Below are 17,110 nucleotides of genomic sequence, written 5' to 3'. Positions count from 1 at the left end.
TTCCCATCGACCCATGCACCGGAAGTGCATTCAGGATCTTTTCTTAAGGCATTCTGGGTAGCCAGCTCGCTCTTTCCGGTTTGTCCGCCATCATGTAAGAAAGACTTTTGCATTTTTCTCACTTCAGAATCCGTTATAAATCTGATATTAAATAACGCCATCACGATTCATTCTTAATTATATTTGTCCCGGAGACTTTATTGATGTCCGCCATGTTTGTATTTTCCTGCTATGAGACGGATTTTATGTGATATTTCGACTTTAGAGGTTTGTTAGCTCTGCTAGCAGTGCTGTTCTAGCCGTGTACAGCTGGTTTATGTAGATTGAGGACTGTTAGTGTTTATAGTGAATACATTCCAGTGTTAATTTATTTTTTATTTTTTTGCTCGAGTTAACTAATAAAGCTGAGTGTTGGTCCTTGCATGGCTGTAGCAGGGTGAAGAGTAGCTCATGAGATGCTCAGAAAACAAGCAGCTTGAGCATGAGTTCATTTCTAACAAAGTACATACAGTCAAGCCTGAAATTATTCATACTCCTGGCAGATTTCGACTTCAAGTTCCTTTTATTCAGCCAGCAAGTTTGTTTTCTTGATTTGGAAATGACACAGGTGTCTCCTAGAAGATAAGATGATGTACAAGAGGCATCATTGTGGAAAAAGACTATATTTCTCAGCTTTTATTTACAGTTGAACAAAAAGTGGCATGTTTAATTATTCATACCCTTCTCGATAATCAATAGAAAAGCCTTTATTGCAGGGATCCCAGCAGTAATTGAAAAAAAAAAATAGAGGAATGTAAGAAACTATCAGCAGGGGTCAAGGGGGCTGCCTGAAGCTGTTGAGATTTTAACATTTAAAGATGCTACAGAACACATTTTTTACGTAGATTTAACATAGAAAAGCAACAGAATTTAACCATAATGTGTATCTATTTGATGCCATATTTTGTAATCAATGACATAAGTGGCAAAAAAAAAAATTAGGCGAAAATGTAGCTTTGAAGAATATACTTGCCTAAATATTCCACTGATTTTGTTATAACAATAGCATCCATAGTTCATCTCATTTGTTTATTTTTTTTGTTTCAAGTTAATGTCAAAACTAGTCTAATATAAGCCACATTCATTTTAAAAAAATCATGAATATGAGCAGAAATCAATGATTCAGTAATATTAGATATATACATATGTACAGCAAATACTGGAGATATTTGATTTAAACCTTTCTCTTTTTGAAAGGTTTCACTGCAAAGGAATTTAATGCTCTTTTCTGGGGTGCATTCTGTCTTTCCTCCAGTTTTCTCTGCTTTTGTTTCTCCGATCTTTTCTTCTGCTTTTCTGATGTTCCTGCAGTGCTCTGAATTAAGTTCAACGCATTAGAAACAAAAGCACGAACGGAGTTAAAACATGTTTTCTAGCAAATGGGCGCAGCCATATTGTTTTCTCGTTCTATCGCGTACAGTCTCGCACAGTATTTACATCATTTTAACTTCCGAGTGTTCCCGATCAGCCTGGTAGATGGCGGTAATACACATCGATTGTTAACCGCCAATAAGGTGGGGTTTACATTAGACCGTATCAGCGGATCATCAGATTAACGTTTTTAAAACGATTCGCGTGCACACAGCAACGCCAATACACGGATACGCTAATCACATGACTAATTCGGCACGCAAGTTGAAATGTGTCAGTGCGGCTCATCGCTTCCTCCTCAGCGGCTGCGCTCCAAATCACTCCGCCCTGAACAGCGAGTGCCCTCTGGAGGGTGCGCACTCCGGCCCTGCGCAGCTCACAGAGCGTGCGAGTGAAGCGCACTAGCAGTGATTCGGGACTGAGCCGCTGTGCGCAAGTCACTCACCACTTGCAAGTGGAAGGATGGCAAGCCTAAAGACAATCATAACTACACAATGGGCAGTATTTGCATCAGTATTTGCAGTATTTTCATACTTTTATACTCTTTAATGAAAGGTGATACAAGGCGGAAGTCCGCGCCGTTTTTCAGCAGTCGTGTCACATGACAAACGCCAGCGAATCAGGAAGGTGGATGTCACAGTGACGTTGTCCAATGACGACGCCAGCTAGAGCTCAGCACAGCGTATCCGCGTATTCTCAATGTTTACACAGCACCGGACCAGACACGATCTGGATTGAATACGTGGACCCTGGCGGATTCCCGTTTCCAGGCGTTTTAATGTAAACGGACAGTGCATCCGCGAAGAAAACGAGACAGCTACGGTCTAATGTAAACTTGGCCTAAATCGACAGAAGAAGGAGTGTTCCCGAATGTCAACAAGAACAAACGAAGCCAACGAAAACATCGCTAAACAAGCAAACCAGATCAGAACGTATTCTGCTGGTCATTTTACTTAAACATATTTTTAATGGATATACAAGAGATTTAAAAAAAAAAAACACTTTCGCTAGAAAATAGCGGAATTCCTCTAAATAGCGGACGTCTGGGATCCCTGTTATTGGCTATTCCAGCCATCAAACGCTTCCTATAATTGCTGACCAGCTTCTTGCAGGTCTCCACTGGGTTTTTGTCCGTTCATCTTTAGCTATGGCAGGCCTAGAACTTCATATCTTTTTTTTCCACCAGCCAGCCGGACTAGTTCCCTTCCAAAGTAACTCGCCAAACAGAAAATCAACTCGCCAAAATTTGTTGTATGAATTTTACTTCTGTCAAAAATAACACGAGAGTAGTTCCCATTGTTCATGACTAATGTGCATTTATTTCAAGACCGGAGTATTTTGATACTGTTGTTAAATACATACACGAGAACAACACAGAGCACCATAATATAATATCAACAAATATATTGGAAAACTTGGCAACTTGGTGTACGAGTATTGAAAACAAATATACTTACTATCATGACTATAGCACCCAAAATATGTCCAACGTGCTTTCTATGAGAGAGAAAGCATTAGGAGCTTCATATTGACTAGGAATCAACTTGAAAAAAATTAATTATTCTATAAAAATCGTATCGCAGCCGAGGCCTACCCTGCTCCCACATTTGCTTATAAGTCCTGTGTCGTTTCTCCTCTTCAGACCGAGGTCACTTTGTCCCCGTCTCTGGCGGTTTCTGTACGCCTTTCAGAAAATTCCACATCGCAACGTAGCTTTGGCAGATGTAGATGTAAACGACAAAAAAAACACGCGTTTAAATGGGCGATAATGCAGCCACGTCTATTGAATTTGATGACGTGATTACCGCAATATTCAACGAGATGCGCTATATGCATGCACAGTAGTGAAAAAACCGACAGCCTGACTCGTACACAATATGATTCGGAATTCTTCGGTAGTTTCCGTCCTGCGGGCGGCACGGTGGTGTAGTGGTTAGCGCTGTCGCCTCACAGCAAGGAGGTCCGGGTTCGAGCCCCGTGGCCGGCGAGGGCCTTTCTGTGCGGAGTTTGCATGTTCTCCCCGTGTCCGCGTGGGTTTCCTCCGGGTGCTCCAGTTTCCCCCACAGTCCAAAGACATGCAGGTTAGGTTAACTGGTGACTCCAAATTGACCGTAGGTGTGAATGTGAGTGTGAATGGTTGTCTGTGTCTATGTGTCAGCCCTGTGATGACCTGGCGACTTGTCCAGGGTGTACCCCGCCTTTCACCCATAGTCAGCTGGGATAGGCTCCAGCTTGCCTGCGACCCTGTAGAACAGGATAAAGCGGCTAGAGACGATGAGATGAGTTTCCATCCTGCCGATTAACACATCGATTAACACAGACACGGCACGCACTTAATATGTGGCGGCTTTAGTTGACGGTGTGTCTGAATCTTCGCTTCATATATATTTTTTATTTTCAACTAGCCAGCCAGGCTGCCGAGTGACAGGAGTTACCTGCCAAATGACAAATTAAGTCGCCTCGGGCGACCGGACCGCCGTGAATTTCGAGCCGTGGATGAGCTCCAACTCTTTCCGGTTGGAGGTTCTCCTTGCCATCACCCTGATCTTTTGCTTCCTCCACAGATTCTCAATTGGATTTAAGTCACGACTCTGGCTGGGCCACTGCAAAACGGTCATGTTTTTGTCCGCTAACCATTTCTTCACCACTTTTGGGTGGTGTAGTGGTCAGCACGGTTGCGTCGCAGCAAGAAGGTTCCAGGTTTGAACCCAGCGGCCGGCGAGGGCCTTTCTGCATGGAGTTTGCATGTTCTCCCCGTGTCTACGGCATGCAGTTAGGTTAACATGGGGCGGCCTTGGGCTGAAGTGCCCTTGAGCAAGGTACTGAACCCCTGACTGCTCCCCGGGCGCTCTGGTGTGGCCGCCCACTGCTCTGGGTGTGTGTGTGTGTGTTCACTGCTTCAGATGGGTTAAATGCAGAGGATGAATTTCACTGTGCTTGAAGTGTGCATGTGACAAAGGTTTCATCTTCTCTTCTTTTGCTTTGTGTTTTGAGTAGTTGTTGGGCTGAAATGTCCACTGGTGCCCAAGGCCAAGTTTCAGTGATGTTGAGAATCCTGATGTACTGCTTCTTTTTTTTTTTCTCTCTTCTTCCATGGTGCTGTTGACTGTGATTCGGTTCCCTGGTCCACTGGCTGAAAAACACCTGCAAAGCATTACGTTCCCACCACCATGTTCTTAGGGTTGAAGGCTTCGCTTTTTTTTTCTTTTTTTTTTAACGCCACATGAAGGACACATCATTGTGGCCAAACAATTCAATTTTTGTTTCATCTGACCATAAAACAGAAGACCAGAAGTCATCATCTTTGTCCAGATGAGCGTTTGCAAAGGCCAAGCGGGCTTTTGTGTGCCTTATCTGGAGAAGTGGCGTCCTCCTTGGTCCGCGTCCGTGGAAGCCAGCAGTGTGCAGTGTCCGTTGGACTGTCTGCCTTGAGATCTTGCCACCAGCAGAGCCCAGATTCACCAGGATGGCCTTGGTGGTGATGCTTGGATTCTTTTTCACCTCTCTCACTATCCTCCTGGCCGCGTCCTCTGAGATTTTCCACAGTGCGGAACGTCTTGTGTTTTTTAATATTACTCTGCACTGTAGCCACTGGAACGTAAACATTTAGATATGGCCTTGTAGCCCTGTCCTGACTTGCGAGCAGCCGCAGGTCCTCAGTGAGCTCCTTTGTCTTAGCCATGAGTGTCCACAAACCAGCTGCTGTTTTTCACCTGTTGAGTTGATTAAAACAGCTGTTCCCAATTAATCAGGGTCGTTAGGATGCTTTAGAACGGCTTGGGCTATTTGGAATGGTATAGAACTTTGGATTTTCCCATAGACTGTGACAGTTTGCGAAGGTTATGAATAATTTTGGACATGCCACTTTTTGTTCAAATGTAAATAAAAGCTAAGAGAATTTTTTTCCACAATGATGCCTCTTGTATATCGTCGACGCCTGTCTCGTTTCCGGTCAAAAAAGACCTTGCTGGTTGAATAAAAGTAACTTTAAGTCAAAATTTGCCGGGGGTGTGAATAATTTTGGGCTTGACTGTGTATGTCATTATTGTTGAAAATGCATTGCTCCTGTCTAAACAAGCGTCCGTGCATCACTGAACTGATATAAATATGGAGTTAGTGGAGTTGGTGTGTTTACTTTAGAAAGGATTGGAGTTTTTATATCATCACACTTCCTTACCTCATCCTGTAAAATGCTCAATGGATGTCTTTTTTTTTAAACAAATTTAACAGTAGTCCTGTACATGGTGCCGAGGAAGTCATGCCGCGATCAGACGATATGAATTCAGTATGATTTTCATGATTTCTGGCTGACAAACTTCCAGCCCATCATCAGGAACTATGAATAATCGTTGTGGTGTGACATAATGGACGTTGAGCGGCGATGCGAGGTCTTGATCACACCACCACCTGTGTGTCCCTTGACAGCCGTGACTGACGCTTTCTTGACCGTCCTGTCTGATGAAGTGTAAGGACGTGAATGACGAACGATGATCGAATGGTTTGACCCTGAATGAATGGTTCTTGTCCAGTCTCCTGACCAAGAACTTACAGCACTGTGATTGTCTAATCCGACATGTTGGTCATCGTGAAATAATACACGCCAAAAAAAAAAAAAATCATTGTGTGATCCTTGGAAAGGTTGTGTAAAGATGTTTCTGTTGATGCTTGTCAAGATATATATATATCTCAGTGGCGGCTGGTAGTCTTTCAAACGGGAGGCTGGTTGGTTACAATATTTCCAGATTTTAAAAGAAAAAACACATCAATTTTGCCCATACTCTTGCCTCTGATCTGGCTGATTGTTGGCAGGGTCACAAACTGTGAAATAACAGGTTCTTTTGGCCCATTAGCCTACTGTCCAATATACATGATTGGGGGGGGGTTAATATTTTTAACATTTTATATTTTAAAATTGTGGCATGCTGTTTAAAAATTGACCTCGGTTGTGTTTTTGTTTAAAAATGTTTTCCAAATTGTAGCTGTGTTTAATTCATATCCAGAAAAACATGTATTCCAATATAATATACTCAGCATAAACATTTTAAATAGATTCTATATTTTTGGTCCATCCATGACATATTACTAAAGTAGCCTATTTACTGTTGTTGATGTGGGTCACTTGCTGTTAGCCAATTCACTTTCTCGTACCAGGAGAGCTGAAAGGAACGAGTATTATTCCCTACTTTTTTCACCAAGTCAGTTTGAGGTGTTGGTCTACCCTGCTCTTTAATTTTAATTTTTTCCTCGAAAGGAAGACTGGCAAATGGCTTCACCAAAATTAAATCAGCAATGCTTGCCATCCGTGTGCAGCTTTCTTGCTAGCTGACTAGCCCCCTCAAGTTCAGTCACTCAAATAAATGAAATTTCTGGAACTAAGATAGCAAACTTGACAACACTATATTTACACTTTATTTACAATGAAAATATATACAAACTAAAAAAGCTGGTAGAAACCGTATGTAATGAATGAAATGGAAATGTAAGCCGATCTCTTACAATACACCACAGCACTTGCGAATCCGCATGGGACGGAACTGATCTTGCCAGATACTGCTGACGTTATCCAGCCCAAAATATGTTCAAAACCCGCCAAAATGCACTTAAAACCGCCCAATTGGGCGGGAAACCGCCCAGTCTGGTAACACTGTACCGCTGCCTGTCTATAGTTGAAACAAGCTGTCAATCAAAGAAAATATCTGCCCGCTTTCATCAGTCTCCTCGCGGAAACTGCCATGTCCCTCCCATGTGAGGCTCGGAGTCCGTGGGCGGGCATTTTCGCAGTATTTGTCCAATAGCCGTCTTGCATTTTGAGATTGAAAAGCGCATAGCTCCCCAAATGCCGTTGAAGTCCATTGAGGCTGGGAGTCCGTGGGCGGGCATTTTCGCAGTATTTGTCCAATAATCGTCTTGCATTTTGAGATTGACAAGCACATCGCTCCCAATCCGCTGAGGCTGGGCTGCATCGCGCTGTCACGAGGGGGAAAAACTCACGCGCACATTAGGCGAACTGGGGAAAGTTATAACGGAATGATTTCGCACTGTAGTTGGGTTGAGCACATATATTTCTATGATTCTGGATCTGAAATAGCAATGTTATAAGGTCGGCTATAACATAAGCCTAGCGCAATTCATCCTACACGATGTTCATTTTTAGAGGAGGCTGAGCCTCCCTTGTTGTCTTAGAGCAATCGCCCGTGATGTATAAAATTTTTTTTTTCTTTGTGCAGTTGAGGCATCATGGGTGCGTACAAGTACATGCAGGAGTTATGGAGGAAGAAGCAGTCAGATGTGATGCGCTTTCTGTTGCGTGTCCGTTGCTGGCAGTACCGTCAGCTCTCCGCCCTGCATCGCGCTCCCAGACCCACCAGACCTGACAAGGCACGAAGACTGGGCTACAAGGCCAAGCAAGGTGAGCACGCCCACAACGAGCCAGGTTTAAAGGGGAACCGAAGGCAATTTAAAATATATTCTATTTCTCATTTTATTAAATATCGGAATGCATTTTTGATCGCTATTTTGTCGCTGCTATAGCAAGTTATGAGTGTTTGAAACATGCTCTGTAATATATCAGTCTGTATGTCAAAGCAATGGCCGTACACAAGGTTCGCTGAGACCTGTGTGAGACATCGTAGGACGGAAGTAAAACGTACAGCGGAAATCAAAGTGACGGACGTCTGCCAACGTTGTCAAAAGACGCGCGCGCCCTCTTTCAAACGCTGATGTAATCAAGCCGGATGAAGTTTTCCCTGTGTCCGAAATCGCTCTGGCCTGGTAGGACGGTGCCTCGCCCAGTCATTCGCCACTGTGCAAGCGCTGCTCAGCGACTTCAGTTTTGATTTGATCCTTGGCTCTAGCCCACCTTTAAACGTTTATAACTCGGACACCGAAGGTCGCAGCAAAGCCAAATTTCGTAGGCATTTCTAGACAGGGGTCACCGTTAGATGCAATCGAATACATAGCTGAACAATGCTGCGTATTCTTGCTAGTGTTACAATGATGATTATCTTAGATTTTTAAGTAGAAAAACTGGCCACCCTTGTGTTCATGCCTCGAAGGGTCGGATGTAAATGACTGCTTGTACATGCGCAGTATATTTCATCGATTCTTCCGGGTGCCTATAAAATGGAGGTTCGCGTCGGAACAAAAAGCGACACAGTGGACAGAAATGTTTGCTTGTCAGATCAGCCTATTGCAATGCGAAAGATGTTCACAACAATTAAAAATATTTCCAAATGAAGAACTATAGAGTAACTACAACATTGTTTCCTACAACAAATCACACAGTTCTGACATTCTGGGATCAGTTGCAAACGTTTAACGAGTATTTTGCAAAAAAAAAGTTTTCAAAGGAAACTTCTCACTTTCCTACCTACCCTAGAAAATTTGTCGTAAACTTTTGGGATAAACAAATTTTTTTTCCCCCTATCTACCTACCCTATTTTGAAAACCCAGGAAACACGTATATTATTTTGTTTGGCCTGATGCAAGCAGAGCGTCGTTCAATCTCAAGTCTGTCATTGTACATCACTGTATGATAAAGATTTTATCGGGCTCGTGTACGGCGTGAAAAGTAAATCCGTCATTTGTGTGATCCTGTGTGTGACAACCGCAATTCCAAAAAAGTTGGGATGCTGTGTAAACTGTAAATAAATAGAGTATGATTTGCAAATCATGGAAACCCAGTATTTCATTGAAAATATTACAAAGACAAATGTTGAACCTGAGATTTTTTTTTTTATGTCAGCAACACGTTTCAGAAAAGTTGGGACGGGGCGTGTTTACCACTGTGTTGCATCACCTCTACTTTTAACGCCACTCTGTAAACATTTGGGAACTGAGGAGAACAATTGCTGTAGTTTTGAAAGAGAAATGTTGTCCCATTCTTGCCTGATATACAATTTCAGTTGCTCAGCAGTTCGGAGTCTCACATCTTTGTCATGTTTTGCACTTCATAATGCGCCAAATGTTTTAAATTGGAGACAGGTCTAGACTGCAGGCAGGCCAGTTTAGCACCCGGACTCTCTTACTCTGGAGCCGTGCAGTTTTAATATGTGCAGAAAGCGGTTTGGTATTGTCTTGCTGAAAGAAGGAAGGCCTTCCCTGAAAAAGATTTTTTTCTGGATGGCAGCGTATTGCTCTGAAACGTGTATATATCGTTCAGCATTAATGATGCCTTCCCAGATGTACAAGCCACCCATGTCATGTGCAGTAATGCACCTTCATACCATCACAGATGCTGGTTTTTGAACTGTGCACTGATGACAAGCTGGATGGTCCCTCTGCTCTTTAGCCTAGAGGATGTGGTGTCCATGATTTCTGAAAAGAATTTCGACTTTTGATTCGTCAGGCCTCGGGACAATTTTCCACTTCGCCTCAGTCCATCGTAAAAGAGCTCGGGCCCAGAGAAGGTGGCGGTGTTTCTGGATATTGTTTATATCTGGTTTTAACTTGCATTTGTGGATGCAGTAATAAACTGTTTTCCCAGACGATGGTTTTCTGAAGTGTTCCTGAGCCCGTACAGTGATTTCCACTACAGACACGTGTCGGCTTTTAATGCAGTGTCTCCTGAGGGCCTGAAGATCACAGGCATCCAATGTCAGTTTTCAGCCTTGTCTCTTGCACGCAGAGATTTCTCCAGATTCTCTGAATATTATGGACCGTAGATGATGTGATCCACAAATTCTTTGCAATTTTACATTGAAGAACGTTATTCTTAAATTGTTGCACTGTTTGCCCATGCAGTCTTTGACAGAGTGGTGAACCCCGCCTTATCTTTACTTCTGAGAGACTCCGCCTCTCTGGGATGCTCTTTTTATACCCAAGCATCTTACTGACCTGTTGCCAGTTAACCAAATTAGCTGGTTTTTTTTTTTTTAAGCATTACACAACTTTTTCAGTCTTTTGTTGCCACATCCCAACTTTTTTGAAACATGATCCTGGCATCAAATTCAAAATGAGCATATTTCTTTTCGAAAAACCATAAAACTTCTCAGTTTCAGCATTTGATATGTTGCCTTTGGACGATTTTCAATGAAATACAAGGTTTCCATAATTTGCAAATCTTCATTGTTTTTATTTACAGTTTACACAGTACCCCAACTTTTTTTGAAATTAGGGTCGGATGTAGACTCGTGTTGCTTTGGGAAATTCTCCTCCATGGTGTCATTTTCAGGGACATGGTGTTTGTTCAGTGAGTGTCAACTTGGAGAGCTGCTCATGTTGTGATCAAATGCTCTGTTTTTTGCTGCTGCTGCCATTTGGTTTAAAATCCTTCCCATTTCTCACGCGCGTGCATTTTGTTTGCAGGTTACGTCATCTACCGGATTCGCGTGCGCCGTGGTGGCCGCAAACGCCCCGTGCCCAAAGGTGCCACGTACGGCAAGCCCGTGCATCATGGCGTCAACCAGCTGAAGTTTGCTCGCAGCCTGCAGTCCGTCGCCGAGGTACGTTCCTCATCATGAGCTGCTCAGACTTGTGTTTTCAGTGTTTGTGCACAATCCTAAACATACGCATGTATGTAATTTTCGTACGTCTCAAGAAGAAATAGGGCTCCGAGGATCTTAAACATGGCACGTGTATGTCAAGACCAAACCTCATGAACGTTTTTCAGTCCTTTGACTTTGCTGCCGGAGCAGAGTGTCGGGGTTCCACTGAAGTTCAAGAGTAAGATGCGTCTACTGTAGGTTTATTTATTTTATTTAATTTTTTCTCTCCACATTGTACTGGATTATATTATTACTAAGCCTTAAGATTTTATAATACACTCAACTGCTGCACTAACAAACCGTCATGGCAGCAGTAGTTAAGTAATAGCTCCTCTCGAATCGTTCATGAAAGTATTGGGGTTTATTTTTTTATTCTTATTTTTTTATTAAAGCATTATTGAATATAAAATGCAGCTGTGCCAGCCTTGCTAGCAGGCAGAGATTGAATAAGCTGCGTAGTGTAGCTCCATACTAGCAGTAGAAATACTAGAACACGGTTATACTAATTAACTGCAGACAGCGTTGGGTTTCTAAGCAACTGTGTATATGAGAAAATGAATGCGAGGGCTAGTCTGCTCTGCGTCCATACAGGAAACTCTGTACAAACAGACTCCTTTATAGATATGAACGTTTTTCTTTACACAATGAGACGGCCTTTCGATTTCATGAAATCAGCGAAATTTAGTTCCGTCTGAAATTTGGTCTTTGTGATGTGTTTATTTCTGTAATCTCAAATCAGGCCATTATTCAGTGGCTGGGAATTTAATTTGATGGGATTAAAGCAAATAATGCTCATGAAATCGCTCGCTTGCTTCGTGCAGCCAAGCAGACAGAGGAAGTCCATGTGCTGCGCAGGTTTCCCTTTGAGCGTGCACTGACAGTTCCATCATTCTGTCGCTAAACGAACAGCTGATCACACCGAGGTGCTCGCTGAGCGCCGATTTATTTATTAGTTTGATTTTTCCTGTGTTTCCTTTCCTTCGTATATAACATGACGTCTTTTCTTCTTCTCGCTTTCTTTCCGTTACTGTAGTCGGTCTTTCACGGTTCATTCGCACATTTTTCTCTCCGGTTTCAAGTTTGTATCCCACAATGCCTCGCGCGAACAGGGAAAGCCCACCACGTGATCATTCATGATGTAGTATCTTGTATTGCGTCATGGTGAAGCAGGAAAAAAATAACGGAGAATTTTGGGCCATGTGGAGATAAATTCATTGAGGGTTGTTTTACAATCAGGGTCCGCAAGCTAAAAATCACATTTAACACTTATTATCTTCAATATCAAAAGGCTTGACTAAATAAACTTGGTTGTTTATTGTAGCCCTGTGATCGCTCGATTTACCATGCAAAAAACAATGTGGTGATAACGTTATTTTTGGTGAATGTATGGCAATATATGTCATATTTAGCAAAATTACTCGTGTCATTTAGAAAAAGTGCTTTTTTGACCACAGGTAGCTCCAAAAGGGATGCACTTACATCATTCTTTATACCATAAAACACATATTTGGTTCCATATCATTGGAAATTTGAATTTTGGACCCCTGTGACACAAATTTTGTATCCTGATTTGTAAAACAACCCTTAATTGTTCTGTTTTTAAAAAAAAAAAAAATTGAAGTCTGTGATTCAAATTCGGTAGCGTTCGCTCCACTAAACAAAATATTTAGGTGTTGGGGGGAAAATTCTTTTTATGACCTACACTTGAAAAATCTGAAAGGCAGTCTCGCTTTAATGCTGTGCTGGATTCTGTTTTGTAATTTCCAACCTGTGAAACCCAAAAACTTTCTCGACTTGAAATTCCTTCTCTTGAACTTGGGGTCTTGAAACTGCTTTAAAGTGCATATCACGGGTAAATTCAGGAGCAAGATCAATGAAATTCTCCTATTTTATATTAAACTTTGGTCAAATATCTGTCACATTCTGCATTCTCTGCAATTTTTTTTCCCCTTGCGCAATACCAGAAAAATTCAGTTGAAATCAAGCCATTTGAGGCGAATTGGTCCGCCTCTGAAAAAACTTGCCATTTGGATTTCCCGGGAAACATTGATTTTCGTGACGTCGCGTGCGGGACGCCTCCCTCTGAATCCTACGTCAGCGCTGGTTTGTTTATGAGAAAACGACCTGGTGGTTTTCTGCAAATTTCTTCAACGTTATTGCGTAATTATTAAAATGGTTAACAGATGTATCGTAGGAGGGTGTAGCAACACCAATCTTGATGGGATTAGTACTCATCGTTTCCCAAAAGACCGGACAATGAGAGAGAAATGGGAGCGCTTGGTCTACACAGGCTGTGCACTGAAACCGTGCAAAGCTCGCGCAGCCTGCTGGCGCTTCCGCAGGTAACGTCACGAATCTGGCTCCAGACTCCCTTGAGATTTTTCCAGACGCGTTTTATTTTATTTTTTTCTGCTGTAGACAGATGGCCTTGTGCAAAATTACCCTTCTGGATGAGTGTGTAAAGGGACATTCTTTCATATATATATAAAAAACGAAATGTTTAATTTAACGTTGGCTGTACAGCTCATGGTTTTGAGGAGAATATGCAGCACTCGGTCACAGTAGGCTGGCTCGCTTTTTGCTAACCATAGATGAGCGTGGAGGTGTTTGATGTTTCTCAGCTTTGCAAGCTAAATGTGCTGAGGTGGAAAACGACATCGTTCTAACTCGTGAACCGAATGCAGCGTTCATGTTAACTTGATAATACAGGTGATTTTTTTTTTTTTTTTTTTTTAAATGTAAACGACGCATTCCACCTTTTTTACGTTGGGAATACGGTAGCGCTGATCAGCAGCGTGTCGATTGCCCGTTGTGATCTTGGTTGTGCAAGGCAGAGGTCTGTTGTGACCGCAACATAATTATTAGCGTTTCCTCCAAATTTTCAACCAAACAGGGCTGCAGTTCTGTCTCTTGGGTTTCTGTTGGCTCAAGACTGAGGCTTGTGAATCTCGGATCAGATGGTCAACATGAAGTAACTGCTGCCAGGAAAATAAATAAATAAAATGGCGTCCCTGGGTCCGAAATCATTCACTACTCACTGTATAGTGGGTTCGCCATTTTGTCGTGCTGTCTGAATGTAGAATTATTGCACCCTATATAGTGCACTCAAAGTATCCCAGAATGCATTGTGAGAAGTCGTGTACAGCTGATGGGCACTAACCAAGCAATATATCCCATCATGCATTGTGGTCACGCTGAAGGGGGGGGGGAGTGTTGGGGTGAACGGACGGAGGAAGAAACACATTATAAATGGACCTTCGAGTACAATTACAAATAGTATTTCCTATTCTCTTACGCTAAAGCAGAATAAGACCGGTTAGCACCGTCACCTCACAACAAGAAGGTTCTGGGTTCAAGCCCAGTGGCTGGCTTTCTGTGTGGAGTTTGCATGTTCTCCCCGTGTCTGCGTGGGTTTCCCAGACAGTCCAAAGACGTGCAGTGAGGTTAACGTGGGGCGGCCTTGGGCTGAAGTGCCCTTGAGCAAGGTACTGAACCCCTGACTGCTCCCCGGGAGCTGTAGTGTGGCCGCCCACTGCTCTTGATGTGTGTGTGCGTGTGTTCACTGCTTCAGACGGGTTAAATGCAGAGGATGAATCTCACTGTGCTTGAAGTGTGCATGTGACAAATAAAGGTTTCTTTAAGTTGCAGTTCAGAGCGAGGAATTAATCAAAAGCCTCGTATTTGATTTAATAAAAGGCAGCGGCGAAGAAGAAAGTATTCAGGCTTGATTTAAAAGAACTGAAAGACGCAGCAGACACAAAGTACTTTGTATTTATTGATGTAGGAAATACACTCAGTATAATATGGATTTATTATAATGAAAACCCGCCAGCCGACTGATCTGGCACGTTTTAATTGTGCGACAGTAATGATGTCAATAATGGTGGGGGGGGACTTTTTGTTTGTTTGTTTTTTCCCCTTTTCCTCCATTTTTACGAATGAGCTCTGTATATAGTCCTCGATAGAATTCCTGAGATAGTGAGTAGGAAGTAGTGAACGAACGAGTGAGTGATTTCAGACAGCCTTTCTCTTCTCCCCCTTCAGTAAGCAGAAAGGCATCATTTTCTTAGGGGCGTTCTCACGGCACATATTTGCATCGATGCTGCACCGATGTATTTTGTTGCGATATATCTTACACTGGTGTAAATTTTGTGGAGCGTTCACACGTCACAAACCTGCTTACTAGAGAGAAGCATGTTAGCACCGGTGCAGCCCCACTTGCGTTCACACGGCAGTTTTTGCGACCGTGCTATACGATAGTAATAATGCGGAAATGAAATATGCGCATGCGTGAAAATGTACTTCCTTTTCCCGGTTGTCATGGCATCACCAAGCGCCGGGAAAACAGCGTGGATGAAGACACCAGTGTTGCCAGATACTGCTGACGTTTTCCAGCCCAAAATATGTTCAAATCCGCCAAAATGCACTTAAAACCCCCCAATCTGGCAACACTGGAAGACACGCAGTTCTGTTGTTGTTGATATTCGCCATTTTGGAAGCGCAAAATACCAGGATGCAAATTATGCAATGCCCGTATGTAATCAACTCTCCTGACGTGTAGCGAGTCTACCCCTGTAGCGTTCAGACGTCCCATTTTATATCGGTGCTGCCCCGCAAACTAGCATTTACTCCGGAGTAAATTTCTTAAACCACCTCCCGAGCAGGGTTAGATTTGCACCGGTTTAAGCAGCTTTCAGGGGCTACACCGGTATAACTTCGTACCGTGTGAACGCTCTACCGGGGCAGCCCTGGTGCTACACCGGAGTAAAAGTTGCCGTGTGAACACCCCTCTTGTTTCTCATTTTGCTGCTACCAAACTTTGGATGTAGTGTGTGTGTGTGTGTGTGTGTGTGTGTGAAAGAGAGATTAATTGTAACTATAAGCTGGAGGTCATAATCAGCTGAAACTGCTTTTATTCTGTTTATGTAGACCAGTTATTTTAAAACCCTATTTGACCTTGCACAGAGGTCAAAATGCACTCAAGGCCTGACGCTCCTTCATATTTCATTGGAGGTTGATAACTTGAGTGAAAACTTGTATGTGTTCTAATTCTTTTATAGATTTGAAGGGGCTAGTTAATAAAGTGGGTCATTAACTAACTATTTATTTTCCCCTCTCTCTCAGGAGCGTGCTGGGCGTCACTGCGGCGGTCTCCGTGTGCTGAACTCCTACTGGGTGGGCGAAGACTCCACGTACAAATTCTTCGAGGTGATCCTGGTCGACACCTTCCACAAGGCCATCAGACGCAACCCCGACACACAGTGGATCACAAAGGCTGTGCACAAGCACAGGGAAATGCGCGGCCTCACGTCAGCCGGCAAGAAGAGCCGTGGTTTGGGCAAGGGCCACAAGTTCCACCTCACCATCGGTGGTTCTCGCCGTGCGGCCTGGAGGAGACGCAACACTCTACAGCTGCACCGTTACCGCTAAAGAGTGTGTCGCACATCTGTACATTCATCAGAATAAAGTACCCTTTATATGGTCCACTTCCTGTCCAGTGTCTTGTCTTTTGAAAGTTTAGCGTTTTAGATAGTTTATTAAAAAACTCTCACAGCAGTCACATGACTGAATTGCGTCACATATGTACACAACTGAAAAAATATATATAAATACACTACTGTTCAAAAGTTTGGGGTCACTTTGAAATGTGCTTATTTTTGAAAGAAAAGCACTGTTCTTTTCAATGAAGATCACTTTAAACTAATCAGAAATCCACTCTATACATTGCTAATGTGGTAAATGACTATTCTAGCTGCAAATGTCTGGTTTTTGGTGCAATATCTCCATAGGTGTATAGAGGCCCATTTCCAGCAACTCTCACTCCAGTGTTCTAATGGTACAATGTGTTTGCTCATTGCCTCAGAAGGCTAATGGATGATTAGAAAACCCTTGTACAATCATGTTAGCACAGCTGAAAACAGTTGAGCTCTTTAGAGAAGCTATAAAACTGACCTTCCTTTGAGCAGATTGAGTTTCTGGAGCATCACGTTTGTGGGGTCGATTAAATGCTCAAAATGGCCAGAAAAATGTCTTGACTATATTTTCTATTCATTTTACAACTTATGGTGGGAAATAAAAGTGCGACTTTTCATGGGAAACACAAAATTGTCTGGGTGACCCCAAACTTTTGAACGGTAGTGTATACATACAACTTTGTAAATACATTTGAATAATTTATAAAATTTAGAAAGTAGTTTGATTAACTAAAATTTCTA

At 42.7% G+C, this 17,110-nt stretch overlaps 1 protein-coding gene across 1 annotated transcript; it reads left to right on the top strand.

The window, feature by feature from the left end:
- Positions 1-31: 31 nt before the first annotated feature.
- rpl15 (ribosomal protein L15) lies at positions 32-16,381 on the top strand. The gene is made up of 4 exons (XM_060904769.1): positions 32-94; positions 7,638-7,819; positions 10,717-10,853; positions 16,020-16,381. The coding sequence occupies exons 2-4, from the start codon at positions 7,648-7,650 to the stop codon at positions 16,323-16,325; spliced, it is 615 nt and encodes a 204-aa protein (XP_060760752.1). The 5' UTR covers positions 32-94; positions 7,638-7,647; the 3' UTR covers positions 16,326-16,381.
- Positions 16,382-17,110: the final 729 nt, after the last annotated feature.

Source organism: Neoarius graeffei, chromosome 22 (assembly GCF_027579695.1).
Source record: "Neoarius graeffei isolate fNeoGra1 chromosome 22, fNeoGra1.pri, whole genome shotgun sequence".
In the NCBI taxonomy this organism is placed as follows: domain Eukaryota; kingdom Metazoa; phylum Chordata; class Actinopteri; order Siluriformes; family Ariidae; genus Neoarius; species Neoarius graeffei.
The sequence above is the reverse complement of the archived record's forward strand: the minus strand, read 5'-3'. Positions and strand labels throughout refer to the sequence as shown.